The sequence below is a fragment of the Anas platyrhynchos genome, chromosome 20 (assembly GCF_047663525.1).
Source record: "Anas platyrhynchos isolate ZD024472 breed Pekin duck chromosome 20, IASCAAS_PekinDuck_T2T, whole genome shotgun sequence".
NCBI classification, from domain to species: Eukaryota; Metazoa; Chordata; class Aves; order Anseriformes; family Anatidae; genus Anas; species Anas platyrhynchos.
The window spans coordinates 3,717,775-3,740,704 of record NC_092606.1 but is presented as its reverse complement, the minus strand read 5'-3'; the positions used below and the strand labels follow the sequence as shown (position 1 = coordinate 3,740,704).

Genomic DNA, 22,930 nt, shown 5'->3' with positions numbered 1-22,930 from the left:
TTTCATTTGTTACTCTCGGGTTGCAGAACTGAGCACAGCGACTTTGCTCCATGCAGCAATCAGCACGGTTCCTCCCCAGCAAGGCGTGCCTTTGTGAGCTGAACGTGGAACAATCTTTCACAGGAGAAGGTGCAAAACACAGGGCGATGTTGGTGGGGCAGAGCAGCCAGCTTTCCATCTGGCCCAGGAGTGGCTCTGCAGCATTTCCACGTTGTGAGCACAGCACCAAAGCCAAAACATTCTCTAACCCGTGTCGCTGACACTTTTCCAGATGATTCCTGAGCATATTTTGTACAGCTCTGCGGCGACCCTCTATGCAATTACCAACCATCTCCTGTGCAAAGCCCCCGGCCTTGCAGTGGAACCACAGGATCAGCAGCCCCCAGGTCTGGGTGTAAAATCCACGTCCTGCAATAACATCACTGACGTCCTCTGAGGCTGGGTTTCCCCACACATCCCCAACGCTGCCCGCCTGAGCGCTTTCCCCGGGGGGGAAATTAATGTTCTGCATGTCTCGCTGGTGTGTCATCCGCCGGGTTGTTTATTGCATCCCTTTGGCTGCTCGTTGCAGATATCCAAGGCCCTGCTCTGAGAGCCCTTGGACGCCTCTCCATAAACCTCAGGGGTATCTGGATCAGGCCCGTGCTTTGTTCACGTCCTCCTGGCTTTACGGCAGGGGGAAGCAGCAGGAGCTCAGAGCTCTGCCGTGTGGCTGGCTCAGGGGCTGGCCTCTGCAGGTCCTGCCCAAAAAGCTGCCCCAGGCCTCGGCTTGTGACTCAGCCCGCTCCAGATTTTTGGAGCAGTTTGATAACACCGGGGTTTGAAATGCACGAAGCCGTCTCCTTCTCCAGGACTCAAATCAAGCCTTTTGTGCCATCACCTCTCGCTGTCTGGAGGCGCTTCTTAGTCCTGGGGCAGTCTGTGTGAAGTGTTAGGATTTCTGAGAGGGTCGAGGGATGTTTTGGAGGTTTCTGATCCCTTCTTGTGGACGGACTTTTAATGTTTCAAAGCTGCGCACGGCGAGGTCAGCTAGTGCTGCCTGGGATAAGGTTTCACTTCTGCTGTGTTTTGCATTCCTGTTTTTTCAGCAACGTTCCCAGTGTACGTGTTGGGTTATGGTTTTAATCTCGGCAAAGTCAAAAGATGCTTCGGGGGGGATCAGCCCAGGCTGCTGCTCGCCCCTGCCCCACGCGGGGACAGGGCGAGCTGCTGGAATTGGGGCTCCAGGCAGCATCAAGGGGTGCCAGGGGCTGCTCTGGGCTGAAGAAATGAGGCTGGGCAGCATTTCCCTGAGCATTTACCCTGCAAAAACCTCGTTGGTATACACGGGTTGCTTCCTCCTCCTCCTCTTTCTCCTTCCCCTCCCATTTTTTATCAGGGAGCCAAGTTCCAAGCAAAATATTCCAAAGTGATATTTAATTACTCTTTAAAATGCAACTATTTGTCTTATCAGCCATGTGGATTTCTGTTTGCCGCTTTGATTTGGCAGTTAGTAGTTTGTCATTTTTAAGAAGCTTACACACCCCAGGAATCTGTGATTTTTGTGCTTTTGAAAGGAGAGATGTTGAATTAACTGCGGCTTTGAACTATTCACGGATAATTTCAGGCCCCCTGCTTTCAGCAAATAACAAGCTGACTCCCGAGCTTTCAGGCTGGCTTGAGTGCTGAATAATCCTGGCTGTACGGAGCCTTTAAGCCAGCTCCGTAACACATCCTGGTGTAACACACGAGGTGTTTGATGCGTTCTTCAGGCAGGTGGCTTGGTGGCAGTGCCACCGCCGTGTGCTGGCAGTTGGGAAGGGAAGAGCACACGGAGGACGCTTGGATTCCTTGCGACTCGTGCTTTGTGTGCAGCAATTTCCTCTCGTTTCCTCGCCTCCCTTCTGCTCTTTATGCCCTAACGCTGCCGCGTTGGGCTTTTATTGGAACTTTTGGCAGGGGATGGCTGATGTGTTCGAACGCCAGCGAGGTCTCACCGCCCCGCTCTGGGACGCGCTTCGTTACAGGCACTTATTTCACAGGCGGGCAGCTGCAGTGGCAGACACTTCAGGGACCTGTCCGTGGCTGCAGAAATCCAACCTGTGCTGCTGCAGGTGTTAGACTCCTACCTCGGGGAGCCTGTAATTTGAACAGGCGGTGAACAAAAGGCACGGGGAGATTTACAATCTGGAAAAGCCATGCAGGAAATCTGTGCCACGGCCGGATAAATTCCAGACCGGTACCCGCAGCCCAGCATCGTCCCCTTTCTGGGATCCTCTTTTGGAGAAGCAGGAGGGTTTTGTTCCCCTGGCTGTGCGTGGGCAGCCTGGCTCCAGGGGGCTGAGCTCCCCCCGTGGCGGTGTTGTAGTGAGCTGTGCTTGGGGCACTGCCGTCCCTTCCTCTGCTCGGAGCAGCTTCCTTGTGCTGGGTCCCACCGCTATTTGGCTACACAGCCAAAAAATACAACTGCGGCTTAAATCCGAAGGTCCCGAAGTAAAGATAAGGCCAGTGGAGGAGCTGGCGGTGAAACGAGGAGCTGATGAGTAGGCAAAAAGACACAAATATGTTCCTTCTCTTTTCCACCAGAGAATTTGTGCGCGTATTTCGGATTACCGCCTGGGCGCCGTGTGCGTGCGCCCCGCTGCAGGATGGCTCATCGGATCATCACTGTGAGTTTTCCAAAGAAAATGCAGTGTCGTGTTGACTGGGGGGAGAGCTAAACAGATGCAGGAATGTTTTCTGCATATTCTCACGTCCGCCTTTCAACACCGGGAACAATTGAAACCAACAATTAATATGCAGAGAATTTGCGGGCTTTATTTAGCGTGACTGCCTGACTGAGCGCTGCTGGTGCGTCAGGGCCCTGCCTGGCAGGCTGCTGCGGGATCAGCCCCCTGCCCAGAGCACAGCGAGCCCCTCTGCTCGCAAAACGAGGACGGGAGAGCCCCCAGGATGCTCCCACTGCCTGTGCTGGGACGGCGAGCGGTGGAGACAGCGTCAGGGAGATGCTGGTCTGCAGAGTTAAGCCCCAAATGTGCTTCTAAGGAGCTGTGGGGACCACGAGCTGTGCTGCCAGCCCCGTAGGAGAGCAAGGACAGGAGCCTGCTTGGTGGAATCGCAGCAAACCTCGCAGAGCTTGCTCGGAAGGAGGAATGCAGCGGGGTTACCGGCGCCGGGAGTCCTCCTCTGCCGCCTGGGGCAGAAACAGAGCCGGATTTCCCAGGCCAGGAGCAGCAGCGTAAGGATGGGGTGGTTTGTGAGGCTGTGCTGTGAGTTTTGCAGCCGTGAAGGTTGGGAACAGACCTGCCCAGCTGGGGGGAAAGGCTCTGGAGTCCTCTCCGCAAAGGTCCCTATTTAAAATTAATTTGCCAGGAGTTACCAGGTTCCTAGTTTGTGCCCAAGGCACAAAAAAAAAGCTGGTGGCATCCTGGGGAGCCCAGGTGAGGTGTCTAGGATGGCTCCGGGTGACACTGCGGTGACATCAGGGTGCAGCCCCACCAGGAGGGAGCAGAGAAAGGAGCCTCATTTTACATTTCAGTGCAAGGATTTAGGAATCTGGGTGAGAATTAGGTAATGTGTGTGGGAGAGAGCAGGACACAACCGAAACTAATTGCGACTGTGCGAGCGAGCTGGAGAGAGGAATTCTGCTTCTCCCTCGTTCCCGAGAGACTTCCCCTGGCGAGATGAAGTCATAGCCATTACTTCACGAGCAGCAGCTCAGCGTGCTGACAAATGAGCCCTCTCGATTCGTGCCGGAGCAGCTGAAGAGGACGTTGCCCCCTTGCAGAGACGGCTGGGCAGGTACGAGCAGCCACCCTGTGAGCGCCTGAGCCCTGCTCGGGGAGGGATAATTGCACCCAGCGGTGTGAGCCCCGCTTCCAGAGCAAACAAACGGCTTTAGGATCTCCCCCTCGCAGCACTGCTAGGGGAGTCCCTTTTGGAAAAAGTGTGAAATTTATGGTAATGCGTGCTGAGGATCTCGTGGCGGATCTGAGCCGCTAAATCCTCTAAACCTGAGCCCACGGCTTCATTGACAGGGCCTCTCACTTTGCTCTGCTCCAAGCTTATGGTTTCAGTGCTCCAATATTTTTCCATACATGGAAGCATTCCTGCCCCAGCCCGGGCTAATCCTGACATGCCACTGCATCTGGATGTGAGCTCATTTCTCACAGCTGACACTGTACACAGGCAGATGTCTGAACCTACTGGTGTTTAAACGGATTTACGTCAACCAGCAAAAGTCTCACCCCATAGGTAAGCAGGGGAAAAAAAAAAAAAAAGCGTGGTTTCCCATTTTACCTACCCTCCAGGGCTGCTAGGTGGCCGGACAGGCCCCTGGTGCTGCTGTGCTGGGGAAATGTTTGGTGTTTAAATGATGAAGGGGCACAAGTTTAACCGGACCAGCCTCCAGCACAAGCCCCCATCTCGCTGCTGTCTCTGCCTTCGCCTCCCCTGCTCTTTGGTTGCTCCGCGTGCCCTTCCTGGCTCTGGGCGCTGTCCCTCTCCTGTCCCCAGAGCCCGCCACTCCGTCCTGCCAAAGGCTGGGTGCAGCTCGAGCCGTATCCACCAGCTCTGTGGGGTCCCACTCCCGTTTGAGCTGGGTGCCGCAGCAGTGCAGAAGAAAGAGCTGCTTGTGCTGCTGTGTGAGCCGGAGGCTGCTCCCGTGCTGGAAGCTTTAATTAAATGGTCGTAAGGTGCTCCGAGATCCTCTGCTGAAAGGCCCTGTGTCAGGGCAAAGTCTCCAAAGGAAAGTTCAAGTTCTTCTGGATGCTGCTCTGGTGCTTTTAGGGCGGGTTGAAGGGCAGCAGGTTACAAATCCTGCCACACAAGCACTGCCTGGGCACTCAGCATCCAGGTATGTGCTTCTTTATCAACTGATAGCTGCTGTTTAGCAGGGCAAGGAGTTATGCTGATTGTATCCTAAGCTGGTGACTCCCCACGTTTATTTTGCAGGCTGCTCCCTCTCTAATTCTGCTTGGCTTGGCGGCAGTAGCACAGAGGCTGCGTTGCTGCTCCATTACCAGCTGCTCAGAACCACCTCTCCCCTGCCATCTCCGTGCTCGGGGAGCTTTGCAAATCGTGCGAGGGTTTGTTTCCAAAGCTTTGGAGCTCAAATGAAGCTGCTGTGCCTGTTGTCTGGAGGGAAGGGGAGCAGAGCAGCAGCCTCCTTGCTCCGGGTGCCGGCGGCTTTTCCAGCCCCGTGCGATGCGAGCCCGGCCTGCCCCCCGCCGCCGTGCTGCACGCTCCCAAAATTGCTTCGTTCCAGGGTTAGAAAAGCCCCGGTTTTGTGTCCTCAGAGCTGGATTTCACAGACACGCAACAGGAAAGGTCTTAATGCCTCCAGCTTGATCTGCTAATCTGAAAGCATGGGAAGTTTTCCATAGGCAGATTTGCTGCCTGGCTTTCACGGTGCGAGTTTGCACAAATAGGTTTTAGTCCTGCGATGGGGCAGGGCTGCTGGGTGCCTCCCACCAAGATTACTGGCGTTCGGGTCTCTGGTGTTGGTGGAGATGCACAAAAATAAATTTAAGGAGTAGGGGGTTCCAGGGAGCGGTACAAATGGCTGGAAATTGAGGGTAGGGAATAGTTAAGTGCTAATGTATGGCGTAGCTTTGATTCCTCTTTATTTTTTTTAAGGAATGGAACAAGCTGAGGGCTGCTGCCGAGCAGTTTTTCCTCCCCTCGTGACACACTTGTCCTCGGAGCCTTGTAGACTTTCTTGACAGTCGCTCCCACGCCTCCTGGCTGTAAGTTGAGTGATTTTGTGTGACGGGAGCACCCATCACACCGTTTGGCACAAGGTGTTTATTGCCTGGGCTGTGCATGCAGCAGCGTCTGCTGCCCCAGTCGCTCCCAGGACGGGTTTTTGCCTAGAGAGGCAGTTTTCGAGCCAGTTAATTGCCAGGTTGTGAACCAGAAGAGGCGGTGGGTGTCCCTGCCTTCCCCTGCGGACAAATCCCTGCTGGTGTCTCTCAGGGTGGAAGGGTGGTGACAGGAGGAGCCTCGTCCCCAGGGGCAAGGTGAGCACGGGAGCAGAGGGACGGGGACGGGACGGGACCCACAGCAGCTCTGCCTTGGCTGGGAAGGCGCCGTGCTGCAGGCAGCTTGACTTGGAGTTGCAGGAACAATCCAGGTTTTAGTCGGCTGAAGACTAAAATGCCCCGTGAGCCGTGCCTTTTGGCTCGGGCTGCCTGACCAGCCGCCCTGCTTTGGGCCCCGTCCAGCATCCTCTGTTTGATGTTGTCTCCGCGAGGATTTACTGCAGGCTTCACAGCTGAAAGAGCGGGGCAGCTGGCGTGAAAGCCTCGCTAGGATAAAACTTGATAGGATGAGAGGCCACCGAATGCCCCCTCTGTCTGTGGCCATCCCTCTAATTACTGAATTAACACCCCCGGGCACAGCCTGCGGGCCCACCTGGGGCTCGGGGGCTGTTGTGCTGGCCCCTGTTTGCACAAACACACAAGGAGAGGCTGTCTTTGGGGTAAAACTGCTTATTTTTGGGGGTGTTGGTGCTGTGCAGGCACGGAGCAGCCCGGTCGGGGCTCCGTGGGACCCCCTGCAATGTGTGGCACAACATCCTCCCCCTTCACTGCTGTTGGGAAATCACACAGCAAACGAAGTAGCTCCTGATGGCCAGCGTGGATTATCCGGGGCTCCAGATTATTTTATAGCATGGATTATCCAGAGATCCTTCCCCCAGCTGCACACTTCCAGGACAGACGGACACCCAGTGGCACAGAGCAAGGCAGGAGAGCCCAGCATGACACAACTGCTGCTTGGTGCCACAGGTGGAGGTTAGGACATTTAGGGTTTCTTTGAGCTTTGTAGTGAAGAATCTGAAAACGTGATTCATCCCTTGATCCGCGTCTCAAGTATGCAGTGGTGAAGCTAGGAAAAATCTGGGTATGTATAAAGCATTTCCTCCTGGGGGCTGGGAAACCCTTAGGTGCAGCATTTGTTACTTTACTTAATTGGGTTTGAAATCCTAAATGCTCAGAACAAGCCAGCTCATGTCTGTTGCAGGAAAAAACTCAATTGCTCAATACGAACGGCTTTTCATCCTGCCGCACTAAGGAGAAAATAAGGTCAAATCTATTGAAAAGAAGAATTACTGATTTATGTATTTATTTTGTCATCTGCTCAGGACCAGGGAGATGGCTTAGCAGGTACAGCTCGTGGTGAGGAAGGTTGTGTGTGTGAGGCAGCTCCCGAGAAGGAAGGCGGTTCTGTACCAATGCTCAGCCCTCTGGTATTTAGCCTGCTCTCTCACTTTGTAATTATCCCAGCAATTAGCGCGGTTACAGATTGTGCCTTGCCTTTGCTGCTCCGTGTGCGCTTCTCAGGGTTCGCTGGCCGTGGGAAGAAACCAGCTTGGTGCAAAAAGCACAAGCCTGGGCTGAAGAGGCAGCGTGATGGGAATCGTTGCCCACGGTGGTGCTGAGTTGCCACCTCGGTGGTGGACACTGCCAGGGAGGTGGCAGAGGACAGCCTCTGCCTCGCCCGAGCTGGGGCTGCCACATCTCTTGTGATTTTGTTTTGTTTTCCTCTCTCATTACTCAGCGTTTGCTTCCTCCGGAGCTTCAAGCTATACAAACCAGGGGTGTCGAGCAGGGCGAAGACGCAGCGGTGCGTAATTCTCCTCGAGGTCATGTCACCCTGTGCAAAGCTGCCAGACAGCTCCTGATTTCAAAGTCGGGAGCTGCCGTTTCTGTGCACTTTTTCGGTGCCTCGTTGTTACTGGTGGAAGCCCGTCCCGACAGAGAACCGGGTATTAACGTGCCAAGTGCCAGCTGCAGCGCAGACCCCGTTGTTCAGCTAACACATCCTGCGCTCACAGCTCTCGTGTGAATGAATGATCACGCTCCAGCCTTCCCTGTTAAGAGCTATTGAAGAGCACAGCAGGTTTTTTCACCTTGCTGAACCGAATGTTACTAACAAAATAACTTTAATCAAGTCCAGGCCTTTTTGCAGGAGTTGCCGCGCTCTTCTTCGCGCTGTGCCGTGCCATCCCAGCCAGCGCTCCTCCATTGTGATGGACAAGCTCTGCCTGTTCGGGGGGTGCAAAGCCCCTGCCTCATCCATCAGAAGAAAGACACAAAGCCCTGGTGGTCTGGGTGCCCTCCCTCTGGTCTGCTGCCTGTGCAGGACCAGCCTGGCGCATCCCATCCCAGCCTGGTTTTCACTCAGGTACGAGCTCTTTTCCATGCTGTTTATGCTCCACTTACCAAAAGAGCTCGGAGCCAGATGGTTTTCCTGCCGAGGATATAATTTCATGGGAGAGAAGCAGGGGTCTGTAAAACAATCTGTGGAATTAGTGGCACCTCAGCTCCTGCAGGGTCTCCCCGCCCCCTTTTTGGAGTCTGATTTCTGTTCTTTGAAAGCTGAAATTTCCATTGCAGCTGATGCCCTGCCAGGCACTCTAGCAGGGTTACTTTCCCTTGGATGCAGTTCAAGAAACCATCGCTCCTTTTCTTTATCATTCGTCATCAAAGCAAGAGGAGCGCTTTGCTTTCCCTGCACTTCCCTGCTGCCTCCAGAGCTGGGGAGGGCAGGCGGCCGGGGCTGCTCTTCAGACCCACGGCACCAGAGATGTGAATTTGAAAAGCTCTTGGTAATGGGGAAGTCAAAGCCTTGGTGTCCTCAAGAAAACACACTTCAGTAATTTAAAAAACATGAAACAAAACCTGCTCAGGGTACCGGCAGAGGTCTCGCTGGAAGCCCTCCTCCACGGAAGCCAAGATCTGAAGGCGCACACTTCATCTGACGCTAGGGATGTGCTCCAGTCCTGTCACATTTACCTCGGTTCTAGGATTCAGGCTGACCTTTTCATCTCATCCTAGAGTGTAGATTAAAAAAGAGAAGCGTGTTTAACAAGGAAAAGAAAGCTTCTGCTTAGCTTTTTGCTGCTTGTAGGAGCAGTTGGCTGCAGGACGTGCTGTTTTCTGATGCCTGTTCCAGTTGGATTTCGGTGGGATAGCTTCGATCTCAGCAACGTGAGCGATTGAAGGATCCTCCACTGGGTGAACTGGTGTGGATCCATATGCTCCTGCACGTCCACTGGGATATCTCCACCTCTCCTCATTCCACCTTACCTTGTCATAATGAAACTACGGCAGGACTTGGTGCTGTTGGCGGTGGGGAAGAGTTTTCCTAGAGAGAATACAGAGGTCCTCTGCTTCAGAGCAAACGTATGGGCTGTACTGACAGGAGAACTGGCTGAGCAAGTCAGCAGTGGGTTTGAGCTGTTAGCTTTGTGGCTTTTGTCTACCAGAGCCCGAGCAGTATTTGATGTGCAGACATGTTTTCAGACATTTCTCATAGAGAAGGTGTTGGCAGGTCTGTTGTTAACACCCTTGCCTTTAGGCCAAACTATTGAAAATTCAAGTTCAGCTTGAATCTCATTTCAATGGCTTGGAAGGCTGCAATCTGATGGGCTGAAAAACCTCGTCCAACTCCAGCCCTTATTAGGAGCTTAATCTGAAGTGCAGCCAAAGCCAAATAAGGGGGAGAGCAAAAAAAAAAAAAAAAAGAGGCAGTAAAATGGAACAAGAAATGTGCATCCAATTTACAGTATTCCTCTGCAACCTTAATTCAGCCCCCTGTACGCGTTACGAAGCAGTTTCTAATTATGGGATCGTGGGCTGTGTTTTTCCATGGCACCCCTGCCCTCGCTGCTCGTACGGGACGGGCAGAGCTCAGCGAGGGAGATGGAGGTGGCCAGGTGTGTATGTGGGACCTCTGCCCTGTACGGCACGGGGCTGGGAACGAGGAGAGCTGTGGAAAACCAGGAAGGGTAAAGTCATGGTTAAGGAGACGAGCATCCTGCTGTGCCGCTGCCGCAGGGTTCGTGTTGGCGTGGGGTTTGTTGCCCTTCCCACACAACTGGTGCCTTGATTTCTTGGGTCCCAGTCCGAGGGCTGGTTTGCAGCCACTCGGTGTGCTCCTGCTGCAGATGGTCTCACGGGAGGTGGCACGGCAAACATGTCACTCGCTGCTCACCGCTGTTTGTTTCTTAAAGAGCGAGCTGTAGGCTGAGCTGGGCCTGGATGCCCGAAGCTCCTTTATGCCTCCTCTCTTCAGCTACAAAATGGAGGCGTTAGGAACATAGCTCTCTAGGATTTTATGAAAACTCTCATCCTTTGAGAAGTATCCCAGTTTGGCAGCAGCAAAACATCTTCATTTTTGCCTCGGAGCAGCACACGAGAAGCGTGAAGTGAAGAGGACTCAGCACCGCAGCGAGCGACTGGGTAACTCCCCACCCGAGGAGCATCTTCTGCTCTCGGTGCCATCTGCGTCAGGACTTCATGCACGTGTGGCATGTGTCCGTATGAAAAGGACTATGCACGGATGGACCAGATCAAAGCTACAGAGAAAATATATTTCCAGCACGTCCTCGCTCTGTAGGGCTTGGCTTGGTCCTTGGCCATTTGTGAGGTGATACAAATTGCAGGACCAGGTGAGGAAGGAGTTGTGTGTGGAGGGTACAGGGATCGCTCTGTAGGATACCCTACAGGGAGACTTCATCCTTAGGGTGGTAATTTGTTTGCTTTTCTGACCTGTAGTAGAAAGCTGAGGGTTTGGGATCATCCAGGAAGGATCCTGTGCGTAGCTGAAGCTGCCGCTGCCAGATGTCTGCTTTTGGCTTATCGGACGTGGCTTCTGCTTGATCTTTAGGTTGGAGCCTCACTTGCAAAACAGCTCCCGTGTCCATCGAAGACAGAGGTTGAGGAAGTTATTTTTTCTGTGGTTTTCTGGAACTCCATACCGTCGTCTGTCTCTAAGGAAGATGTGACGCACGGTGGCTTTGCAGCTATGCAGCTCGATGGCGAGGCGCGTAGCTGCCGACGCTGTCACGGGGATGCTCTCGCAAGACGCTTGCTAAGCCAAGAGGCAGCCCACGTTTCTCTCCCTTCTCCCTTACCCTTTGGACTTCGCTCCAGTTTATCTCCATCCCCTCAGAATGTGGATGAGCAGAAGCAGCACACGTTTCACACCGCACGGGCAAGAGGAGCCCCGTCAGCCGTGCCGCTGGGAGGAAAGGCTCAGCCGCGCTCCACGAGCTCTCTGCCATCAGCAGATGTTGTCAGGCATGCTCAGGCAAAACCTTGCTCTCATTCACTAATTATAAAAAAAAAATTCCTGGCAGCAACTCAGTGTGACTCAGCTACAAAAAAATCACTTAGGGGGAAAAAGAAAAAAAAAAAAAAGAAGCTTATGGCGTAAGGCTGACTTGAGCGCACAAGAACGAGGGAAGTCGGGGCTGTCTGGAAGTCCCGCGGGTCGCCCACCCTGCGCTTGTCTGGGGAGGGCAGCACTGGGAGGTGACAGCTCCCGGCTGCTGGTGGGGACAGACGGACAGCGAGGGGCCTTCCTGCAGCCGCAGGAGAGCTGCTGCTGCCTCGTGAGCCGGGCTCTTCCCTGCAGAAGCCATGGGGACGGCGAGGACCTGCTGCCCGCTCGGGGCTTTGCGTTTGCTTTTCCCCTCGCTGCGCCATCTGAGAGCTGCACGGGGACACGCGGGGGCTGCAGAAGCCTCCCACCTCGGCAGGTCCGGAGTGATTCCCAAACAGCGCGGTGAAACTGCCTTTTTTTTTTTTTTTTTTTTTTTTTTCCTTTTTAGAGCGTTGGATTTTATTTTATTTTTGTTATGAAAACCACATAACTAATTTCCCTTGGAATCTTTTGCAGGCGTCTGCTCCGAGTGTGTTTTGGCCTCGCTGTCCATTGCTGGTTTTGAATCCCAGTCCCAGCGGTGGGAAGTTTTTAGAATTAATGCCAGTTGTATTTTTTTTTTTTTTTAATAGAATTGCAGTGTCCGCCTGCGGGTTTCAAACAAATATCCTTGACTTCACATTTTGCCTGCGAGTAGACAGAATCCTAAGGGTATGTGGCCAACAAACAGCTATTTGGCAAGGATGCAGCACTTCCCCTTTGTCAGAAATGGCTTTGTGTGTCTTTTTTTTTTTGTAATCTGCTGTGCACTTTCCCCATCCTGCTGCTGCACCTAGCTGTTGTGGTCCACCGAGGCCAGCAGGATACGTGCTGTGTGCTGGGCTGTGGCGTAGGCTCCCAGGGGAGGTGTGTGCAGTCCTCATCGGTGAGTGATTTAAAGTTCCACCTGGAGAGCACGGCGCAGGAAACAGTTCTGCCTGGTGCCTGTGGGGATGGATGTGAATTTCCAGGGTTGATTTTTTGGCTGGGCAAAATGTATTTGTTTGCACTGACCGTGCACGTGCGCTGAATTGCTGCCTCCACCATTTTCCTTTCCGCTTCTGTACCTGGTTTAAGATGCGGCTCCCGGGGGAAGGCAGGCTCTCAGGAAGTTCCCCCTTCCTTTTGATCCCAATATTCCTTTTCTTTTTTTTCTTTCCAGGATGCCCTTTGCAGTTTACCCCCAGCTTACTGTAGCTGTGGCCACACTCCTGGCCCTGTCCCCGTTGGTGTCCCTGCCCGTGCCAAACACCCAGCTCTGGATTTGCAGGGTGCCCAAAGTGGGGCTGCTATAAAGTGTCAGCGAGGAAAGGAAAAGCGAGCAGAAAAGCACGTGGTGGTATCAGAAGCAGTCATTGATGGTGGTGATGTTAGCGTGGAGGAAGATTGGGGTGAAAACCTCCTTCCATCTGGGATGGGAGAGGGAGGCAGAATTCCTGAGCGCAGTTCCGTAGCTGCGTGAGGCCTCCGGATCCGAAAAGCCATATGTCTCCTGCAAGGGGCTTGTGTTTATTTCTTGGAATCCAGAGTTTTTGCATGGCCAGCACATGCTCTACAAAATCTCAGTTTTGCCATAAATTTGCGTTTTGGCAGCGCTTGTCAAAATGCCATATTATCCAGATAGGAATAGATAGGGGATTAGGGCAGAATCCTTCGCTATTTATGGACTCCCTTTGGGGACGCGCTGCAGTATTCTTTTGAGTTGAATGAAAGGTAACCGCAACAACCTGCTGCCTTCGCTGTGCTGCTAAATCTTCTCCGTGGCCTTCCTTAGACCTGCAGAGGAGGAAGGGGGGGATGCTTTGGCGATTTCAGCCTGCAGACCTGCCGTAGCGTTCAGCCTCCAGCGATCCGCCACCTGCTGACTCCCTGGGAGGCGTGAGGTGGAGCAGAATTCAGTACACAGTTTGGGATGTGTGCCTATTTTTTTCACTAATGGGCTGGGTTTAAGTCCCTTTCCTCTTTTTGTAAGCATGTCCAGGCTTGGGAGAGGTTATTTTGTGCTATGCTTAGAAGCATCGTTCGGTAGAAGTTTCTAAATCTTTCCCTGCCATTTCTTTGTAAATTCGGATCTTGTGTACCTGGGGTGGAGGTGTGGGCTGGGACCCAGTGTGCCAGGGGGTCTGGGAGCACTGCGTGGAGCTGCTGGCTCCCAGTGGCTATTGAGGAGCAAGAGGTGACCCCACAAGGCTTTTCTCCTCCTCTTGCTTGAAGTCAGGAATCTGAAGCACCACGTGTTTGTGCACGGAGCATCAGCTTCCAGTCCGCAGCTGTGCCCTGTGGAGAGAGCCCCGATGGAGGGCACCCAGCAGGAAGGCCAGCGGTGGCTGAGCCTTGCCCTGCCTGCCCGCTTGTCCCTGCAGCGGGGTCGGTGCAGGGGGACCTCTTGTCCTGGCGAGCGGTGCCACCGGGGAGCTGGCAGCTGCGCCCCCGACACCACCTCGCAAAACCCACCAGCTTCACAAACTGGAGACGAGGAACGTTTTCCAGTAGGAGCTGAGTTCTGCAAACCAGCTGGCTCCGTTCGGGTTGCTCTGGGAATTTCCTGGGTTTGGGTGTTTATACAAACTGCCGAGCCCGACGCAGCCCCTGGGGCACGCGTCTGCCAGGGAGCCAGAGCCTGCTCGCTGCCTGCCGCAGGGCAGGTGGGAGCGATGCTGCAGCTCCTGTGAAGCACTGGTGCCTCTTGCAGAGCTCCTTTGCTTTTTATTCGGGAGAAGCGGGCTTACCCACGCCTCACTTGCCCCGCACCCTTCGTGCCATGGTGCATTTGTCTGAATTCGCTGAGAAACAGCAAAACTCAGGAGTGGCCGGATGGCCGGCGCGCTCGTTCTCCTTCACATGCCTGTTTAATTGGATAATATGCTTGGCCTTGCCTTTCTGTTTACCTTAGGGTTTGTTATGACAAAGAAGATGGATTTTTCCTGGCTCTCGCATTTACAGTATGTAAACCAACAGGATGCAGCGCACGGCTCCGCACACCCAGTCTGCCGTGATCTGGGGCTTGGGGAAGTTTCTGCTGTGCTCTGTGTCGGTGTTTACTCATCGCTGTGTGCCTGTGGTTTGTGTTACACCTCCGCAGCTGGGCAGCACAGCTCCCCTCACGTCCCCAGCCGCTCGCTAGCACTCCTGTGGTTGTCCCAGATTATTTTTCACCTAGAAATGGGGGCATCTAGGAGAGGAGGTGCAGCTAGACCTTTGACATCTGTGGGATTCACCTCTGGATGTGGTGAAATCTTGGAGGCAATGGGTTTGTTTGCATCTTCAGTGGTGTTTGCTCCTCGCTTTTTGTCCCAACAAATTGTCCCCAAATCTCGGGATGGTTTTTGTACAGGCTCTTCCTTGTTGTTCGCTTGAGCCTTGTGTTTCTGAGCCCTTACACGTAGGGAACTGCTTTTTTCCCCTCCCTTATACCTCTTAGCTCTTGAGTGATTTTTGTTAATTTATCAATGCTGGCTTGTCAGTAGAGACTTGGAATGAAAGGCTTTGTGCTGTGCTGCTTAGCTGGCTGTATAAACATGAAAGTACCAGGTTTTTAACCAGCTTGCTCGCATGGCTTTTCTCTGCAAAGCTTCAGCCAAAACACTTTGCTAGATAAAAGGGATGCTGAGAAAGACCAGGTCACTAGCAGATTGTCTGAGAAGGAGGATAACATTGATCTTTGTTTTAGTTTTACTTTTATTTCTTGTAACTTCTCAGTAAGAGCAGGGAATGAGGATAAATTGTTTTCATCTCTCAGTGGTCAGGGATTAAGATGGATGAGGCGCTGGGCTGCCTGGCAGAAGCGGTTGAAGAGGAGCCCAGCTGCATCCCAGCTCCCTCGCGTCTTAGGTGCCGTTGCCTCCTGGCAGCCTTGGTCTCAGTGCCAGGGCAAGGAGATGGTCAGCGGGCTGGGGGGCTCGTCCCCAGAGCCCACCAGGACAGAGGGACACGGGAGGATGGAGGCTTGCCTGCCCTCGGGGTGCTCAACACCACTCCTCGTCCTTATGTTGGCAGGAAGGAGTCTGCTCGGGCAGCCAGCCCCTGACAGCGGCGTTGTGCCCATCCTGGTGCTTACTGAGGTGAGGTGAGCCTTATTCCTCTCATCCAGGCCTCGTTTTTTCAGGCTGTGTGCTGTGTCCTGCAGAAACAGACACACCCGAGGCTTTGTGCTGGGCTCACAGCCTCTTGGGGTGGAAGAACGCAACCAGTGGCTACGGCAAACCCATGCCACCAGCGCAGCTAGAGAGCTTTTGTGCCTCTTCAGCATTTACCAGGGAGAGAGGAGTTTGCACAGCTGTTGGGTAGCTGTTTTTTAAGAAGTTACAACTCAGCATCTCTTTGATCTGGCTCCTCGTGGCTTGCCAGCTCTGCCTGCACGTTGCTGCATCAGTCCCCCCCCTTCCTGGCCATCCTTTGGTGCCGCTGGGCTGCGGATCTGCTGCGGGGGGAGGAAAACCTCCAGAGCATCGCCCTCACTGGGAGGTACGTGTGCACTTGGGCATTTCCTGGGCTGCACATTTAACTCAAATTCTGCTCACTTGCTTGTTTTAAGGGCTGAGCACAGTCGCTGCAGAGCCCTGCCAAAGCGGGATGCAGTTTAACAGCACCGTAGCTCCAGGCCCAAACAAGTTTTGTGCTTCCTGCTTCGCAGGCGCCCTTCCCCGAGCTCCTCTTTAAATATCTGAGCCGGTGACTTATTGCCTTGAGTTCTCTGAGCTCTTTGAACTGGAATAAATGAGAGGCTCTGGGGATGAGGCCTTTGATCAGGCGCTCACCTCTCACCTCGTAGGGCAAGGCTTTGAGTCAGGTGAGGGATTAAATGCACAAAGTTTGGTGCCCCTCGGGTCACGTCCTGACCAGCCTGCAAAAGCTGCCTGCTGTTTGAGGAGGCTGGCTCAGGTCTGAGAAAGCAGTTACAGACCTGAGCATCATCCCACACAATCTGAGGGTAAAGAAGGGGCAGAGCAGGCTTTGGGTAAGAAGCAATGCTGGGTTTGGGGTCAGGCTCGAGGATTTCAGGTTCTTCACTTGTCCTTCGTTGCTCAAGGTTTCACAGAAATGGGATGAATCTCACCTGCATCCCAGATCTGAACCTGCAGGGAGAAGTTTCTCAGGACACTTCAGATACCGTTCAGCCTGCTTTATGTTGGCAGTGCACAGGAAGGGGGTTCACTGCTGGAAAAGGCGATTTTCAGGCTGGCACCTGTGGGGTGAAAGCCACCAGACAGGTCAATGTGGTGCGTCTGTGGTATGGGGACGTGCCATGGCATCGTCGCACTTGTAGGCATTTAACAACTTCTGGTTTTAAAAGGGGCTCAGCTGATCGCTAAGAGCAAATGCACAGCTGAAGACACGAGACCCTTGGGTACGGGGAAATGGCTGTGCCAGAGCCCCAGCATTTTGTCTTATTTGAGGTGAGGGGAAAAGCGTTGTCCGGAGAACCGCTGATGGAGCTTTGTGGTACCCACGTGCAGCCAGGATTCATTTCACATCGCGCTTACGGAGCTGTTGTGCTGAAATGCAGAGGAGCTGGGGCAGGGCTGGCTCTCAGCCGTCCATCAGCGGTGCTCAGCCCTGCTCTGGATAAATTGTTCCCTGCCTGCCGGCTTGTGCAAGCAAGTCCTCCCTGTCCTGCCTCTCGGATCAGCCTCTTGCAGATGATTGAGAGATTCCTGGCACCGATTTCTTTGCGCAATGCTCTCTTAATGTTGTTATTTCGTTAATGAGCCTCCGAAGAGGCCTTATTGGAAGGTGCTGGCTCGCCGGCGGTGCCGGCTGGGGAAGTTGCAGGTCTCTCGTGTTTTGCTTTGCAAGTCTGGGCTCAGCTAATGAGAGGAAGTGCATTTCCCATCCTGGAGAGACACTCGGCTTGCACCCGATGCGTGGGGCTCCTCAGGGATGCTGAAATAGCAGGGCTTGAATCATGAAGCATCAAGAGACTTCCCTACAGAAACACATTACTGGTTTTTACTGTCACTGCTGCTGCTGGAGTAGCCCCTGGCTGCCTGCCTTTGTAGTGTCACTTGGAGAGGACAGAGGCTCGGAGAAGCCACGTGGCGAAACAGGGCTCAAAGGGACCTCTCAGTGGTGTTTATTCTCTGGAGATCAGAATTGGGAGCAGAATTGGAGCTTTGGCAAGGCAGAGACCTTTCTGACAGTGAGAACCAGTGCGAACCAGTAAGCCCCAGCTTGTTCCCTGAATGCAGCCTGATGTGTGTCTCACTATTTCATAGTCCTTGTTGGTTACAGGGCAGTGTTTGATGATGATGGGCAGCCTGGGGTCCCAACCCCATTTAATCTACTTCTGACCCCGCTGCTGCGGTGACGTTTTGTCGGGCTGCGTGGTGGGTTGCGTGGGGATGCACCCACAGCATTTTGTCCTCCAGCATCCCTGGTGGCACTGGAGAGGGCAGGAGACTCATCTGAAGCCTGGGAGCCCCTCAGCTGATTCTTGGGACTGGAGACTCACATTTTTCTGGAAGCACTGCTTGGACACTCAGCCCACCTGGCAGCATTCGGTCAAGGACAGGCGTCCCTCTCCGGCTCACCCCACTGCTGGGCTCCCTCTGCAGCCACGCCGGAGCTTGGAGGTGAAGATGTGGCACTGCAGCAGCTGCCAGACCATGAGCCCTCGGGTCTGAGGATTTGTGTCTCCTCCCAGGGCCTCTGTCAGACTGTTCTGTGCAGGATCGGGGTGAGCGCAGCGGGCGGCCGTCGGCAGGTCCGGCGGTACGCGTGCCCCGGGGTGCGGTGGCGGGGCGGCTGTCCTGCGCTTCCTGCCCTTTGATGTGCTCTGTGTGGGTAACGAGCATCTGCCCCCTAAGAGAAAACAGATTGGAGTTATAAATCTGAAAAAAAAAAAAAAAAAAAAGAGGGAGCAATTTTGCTTAATCATTCTCACACAGATCCACAGGCGTTTCGCGGAGAGCGAGCAGCATCTGGTTCAAGAGCAGTCTTGGCTGCTTTGAACTCTGGTGCAGCTTCTGCAGTCTCAGGCAGAGCCTGATGTTCCAGATGCTGTTCCCAGCAAGCAGATCAATGACATGCTTATTCAGGCTTTTCAGCTTTTGAAAGAAGGAAAAAAGTAGATTATACTTTTTAAGATCATCTTAAGTGTCAGGAATCTGCCAGCCTTTTTTCCCCCCTCTTTTCAGAGGGGATGGCTGCAGATGATTTTCCTATTTCCAAACGCTATTGAGGAAGCAGGAGGAAGCAAGCAGTCTCCTCAATATGCTCCTGATCCCTCCAGATCCTTGTCGTTGCCAGAAATAGAGGAATTGTTGCACCAGATGAATAGAAAGAATTAATTTCCAGGAGAAAGGACATAATGCAGTGATGCCCTGTGGTGCAGCACTCTGCGCAGGCTGTCCTTGTGCCCCAGATGTACCATTGGGGTGTCCTGGAGCGGAGGCTTCACATTTCTACCAGTCAAAGCCAAAGGCCAAGAGAAGCACCCGAGCCTTGTCCTGCTGTGGAGAGGAGTCCTGGGGTCGCAGCCAGGGTTTGGTGTTCGGAGGTGCGATCGGGTAGGTGCTGCGATGAATTTTCGCCTGTTCGAGGTCTGATCCTGAGGTCTGATCCCATGTGAGATACGGAACAAAATTCCACCACATAAACAGAAATTAAGCCGCGGGTTTTGTTCTCATTAGTGTAAAATCCTAAGATCTGGTGTTTGTGATGTCTCTAAAACAGAAGGAGAATTAACTCCTGGAGAATGGAACCAGAGGATAGTTAAAAGGCAAATTGTTCACATACTTTTCTTTAAAATTTGCATGAGTGTAGTGAAAGGTCATCAGCGACTGCCGAATCTGCTCCTCAGATCCTCGCCTGCTGGCAGCTGATTGCAAGAGCCTGTTGCTAAGTGTTCCTGGAAACGGAATAAAGATGAAGCCAGATAATTGAACAAGAAGGAGGGAGAGGGGAAAAAGCTTGGAGCTAATAGTCTAACTGCAGAGCTGCCAAATGAGATGAATATGTTGGAGTTTGACTCTGTGGCTGCACCTAATCAGCTCTGATTGAGGGGTGGAGAGGGGATGACCAGCCCAAAACTTCATGGCAGATCCTTGGAGGAAGCTGCTGGGACGCAAGCAGATGACTTGCTTGTGTTTCCCGTAGCTCGTCCAGCCCCGAGCACGCTGCTTCCTGGCTCTGAGTTTGGAGGAGGAGAAAGCTCAAGGAACCCAAGCTTCCTGAGCTGCAGGATTTGTCTAGTCGAAGCTTTTGTAAAAATCCAAGACTTTCTCTTTTGCTGTCTCCACGGATCGATTTCCTGGAAGCAGTTTCAGTAACCATTTCTGCAGAGATTTTTTATCCTCCCAAAGCATTTTACAAGCTCTGAATATAGTAACAGCTGAAAGCCAGCCACATCTGAGGAGGGCTGCTGCCAGTGCACAGCAGCGTTGGGCGGTTTATAAAGGAACACGTGCTCGGCTCTTTCTTTTTGCACAGAATCCTCTTTATTTCCAAGAAGCCAGGGCTGTGCTCTGCCGCTCAGCCCGCAGCACCTCCGGGTTCAAAGCTGATCCTCGGCAGAGCGGCGACGGGCAGGCTCGGTGCGGGGAAGTCTCTGCTTCCCAGCCTCCAGCTGGCTCTGGCTGTCGGAGGAGGTAATGAATACTCTGCGTCTTATCTGACATTTCGACTGCCCCCGTGGGATTCGCGTTGTCATCAGTTCCTGGCAGCGGCGTCTCGTTGATGGCGGGGTCGCTGTGGCTGCTTGCGCACCGCGCCGTGTCTGCGTTGGAAATGGCAGCCCGGGGACAGGGAGGCTGCCCAGCGGGGTCGGTGGTGGCCTCCCAGATGTCACATCGTGTCTGAACACTGACTGATGGACTCCCGCTGCTCTCAGAAACCGTATATCTAGTGACTTCCGTGGGTTGAGTCAGGATGTAGCTGCGGCTTTTGACCCTTCTCCTGATTTATCTCCACCTTCTTTTTTTTTAATTGCTTCAGCAGTTGCAAAACGTCACTCGGGGCTTAAAATGAAGATGGGGCCACCTCAGACCTACCAACAGTGGATGTGGGGTTGTGGACCCCACTGCTGGGCACTGCCGGAGGGCCTCAGGTCCGTGTGCATGGGCAGCTCAGCCTGGGGCCCAGCTCCGCTCCATCCCCATCCCGTGTTGTTTCCCTGTCACTTGCTTTTAATTCTGTAAAGAGCTAGAAGAGAGTGCAGTGAGCCTACCCATAAGGGAGCAGCCAGGTGAGGAGAGGGTTTCTCTCATCTCCCATACTAGCTTTTGCTGCTGTTTTGGTGTTAGCTTCGTTGGAGCCGTGTTTAGGGTTATTCCAGTCTGGTTTTTAACATGTGCAGTTGATTAATTGCTAACGCTGGGCTCGCAGTTGCATTTTCATATTTAGACGTCACTCCCATCGGGTTTCCATTTCCAACCTGTAGCCTTGCTGAGCAAGGATTGAGTTTCGGTTTGGGGCATAGGAGGATGAGGGGAGCGCAGCAACGTGGCACGGCGGGTCCTGGGCAGCCACTGCCTGGAGGCGATGGGAAGCCCCCAGGATAAGCCAGTGGTGTCACGAGGGGGAACCGCTCCCGCAGCGGTGTTTGGGAGCCCGTGGGGCTGCTTAACTCGAGCAGACCGGGATCAGAGCACGGTTACAGAGTGAATCTCTTGAGCTGTAAAACCCCACTGAGCCATGAGAGCTCGGTGCCAGTGCTGCACGCAGACCCCAGCGCTGCTCAGGTCAGCTGGGGCTGTGCTGGGTCCCTTCCTAGCTCTGCCGCTGTGTAACCTTTGCGTGAAAAGGCTCCTTGGGTTGCACGCCGGGAGCGCTGCCAGCCTCGGAGTCAGCACCGGCATTTCTGGGAGGCTGGGGTGGCCGTGGCTGTAACTGTTTGTGCTATTTGTACTAATCCTTGTACTAAGCTCAATGTTGTCTGAGGACCTGCTGAGTTTCTACACGGTATTCGAATTGGAAGGGAAGAAATGAGTAAGTTTGGGCAAAGTGACGGCTCGGTGGGCACCAGAACTTCACACGAGTGAATGCCAGTTCTGTTCGTCCAAGCTGGGGTGAGCTTCCATGCCGCTGGAGTCTCCTTGCGTTTGGATTTCTGTAGATGTTACGTGGACCTGAATGCACTAATTTTTATTATATTTTAAACGCAACTTCATTTGCTTAGGGCATACGTATACTGCTGACATCCTCGGTGTAACACTTTTTCTAAGCCATATATATATTTAAATGAAAACAAATCTGAAATAACTTCTAGGTTTCTCTTTGGCTAGATTCTGGTGTGGGTGAAGATGCTGGTGAAATGCTCCATCTCTTGCTTTGCCAGCATCCGCGTTCTGCAGAGGCCGTGGGATCGGGGCGGTGGTGGAGGTCAACGGGACGTCGTGGTGCTTGGGGCGCTCACTGCCCACCCCTGGGCTCGCTGCAGTCCTAACAAATACCCTATTGTCTTCTCAGCGAGGGTGTTTTTAGTGTGTTTTTTATCTGATTGTGTAAGGTTCCCTTTCGGATTAACCGCTGAAAACAAAACAGAAACCACACCAATACCTCATTGTGTGTATTAAACAAAACAAAAAAATCCCCATTTCCCTGCAGATTTAAAAGGCTTTTGTGTTCGGTGGGAACTCTGTCTAAACATGGGGCTTTTCAAACGAGTTTCTTTCGTAGTGATCTGCGATTGCAAGGCGTTTGACCTCGAGATTACCATCAGCACTGGATGCTGACTGCCTTCAAGCGAACGGTAGCAGTGAAAGCAAACGGGGCCGATAGGAAATCCGCGCTGCAGCATTGAGGTAACTCTGGCAGCCAGCCCGCTTGGGATGACAGATGAGACCTGGGACCAGGAGAGACCCTGAACTTCGATTCGACGTCCCAAACTACCACCCCACTTCTTGCCTTTCCTCTAAATGGATGGAAAAATATTCCTTCCCCATAGAGAGAGAAAAATTATTATTTTTTCTTATTACCTTAGTGTTTACATAGCTGTTTCTTACTCAGTGGTAGTCATTTGCGGGCATAATTTATAGGGGCCATGTATGATACACTTCTACATGTGTCTTGAATTTTTCCCACAAACACTTGAACTCCCTCCATCCTCACTGCTCTTTATGTGTTTGTCTTGCTGCCTTACCTCCAGAGCTCCGGTAAGGGGATGACAAAGTGCAGGCAGAGTGGGGCTTTACCAGCAGCTGCCTCCCATAAAGCGGCGACACGCGGACCCTTTGGGTTCCAGTCCTGGCACATGGCTTTGGAAGGGGTGACAGGTGGCTTGGTCTTCATCCTCAGCCGGGTTTTGATTTTGTGGCTGCTAGCTGGTATTGGTAAATGCCAGAAACGATGCTGGTGCTTCCCTTCGGGGTGTATCTGCAGTCCCTGAAGCGGTGCGGTGCCTACGTGCCGCACACCTGGGTGTGGAGGGGACTTGCATCGGGTGAGCTGCTTGAAAACTGTGCTGGGACTTCCCTGAAGACCCTGAACGAGGTGGGTTACAGGGACTGACAGGCCTGGGTCCTGCACCCATCTCTGCTGTGGGTTTCTGCTCGAGCCCCAGGCCTGTTGTCCTGCGGGAAAGGAGAAGTTACTTAACCCAAAGCAGAACTGCGGGATGGTTTATAAAGTGTCTCGAGATGCTTACATACAAATGTCCTTTTAAGAGGTAAACTGAATCATGCACATGGAGAAAAAAGGGCATTTCTTGGGAATGCGTGGAGGTTTATTTCCTAGTGCTGGCTGTGACTGTCCCTAGCTTCTGCGTCATCTTCCGTCTGTTCAAAACGACTGAGGATCACCT

At 53.1% G+C, this 22,930-nt stretch overlaps 1 protein-coding gene and 1 long non-coding RNA gene across 5 annotated transcripts in view; both read left to right on the top strand.

Annotated features, from left to right (window-relative positions):
* NXN (nucleoredoxin) overlaps positions 1-22,930 on the top strand; it is a 51,726-nt gene that overhangs the window by 5,766 nt on the left and 23,030 nt on the right. Inside the window, exon 2 of one of the 4 annotated variants that reach the window (XM_038165673.2) lies at positions 2,566-2,648. The exons of 2 other annotated variants lie outside the window; for them this stretch is intronic. In XM_038165673.2, coding sequence (XP_038021601.1) covers positions 2,628-2,648 — 21 coding nt within the window. In that variant the 5' untranslated portion in view covers positions 2,566-2,627. Of the gene's footprint in view, positions 1-2,565; positions 2,649-9,592; positions 9,701-22,930 lie in introns of those variants that run through there. One more of the 4 variants, XM_072026107.1, reaches the window with a different exon arrangement.
* LOC139999151 (uncharacterized) lies at positions 4,251-8,047 on the top strand. The gene is made up of 3 exons (XR_011804279.1): positions 4,251-5,726; positions 5,885-6,882; positions 7,124-8,047. It is a non-coding gene; the product is annotated as an uncharacterized lncRNA (long non-coding RNA).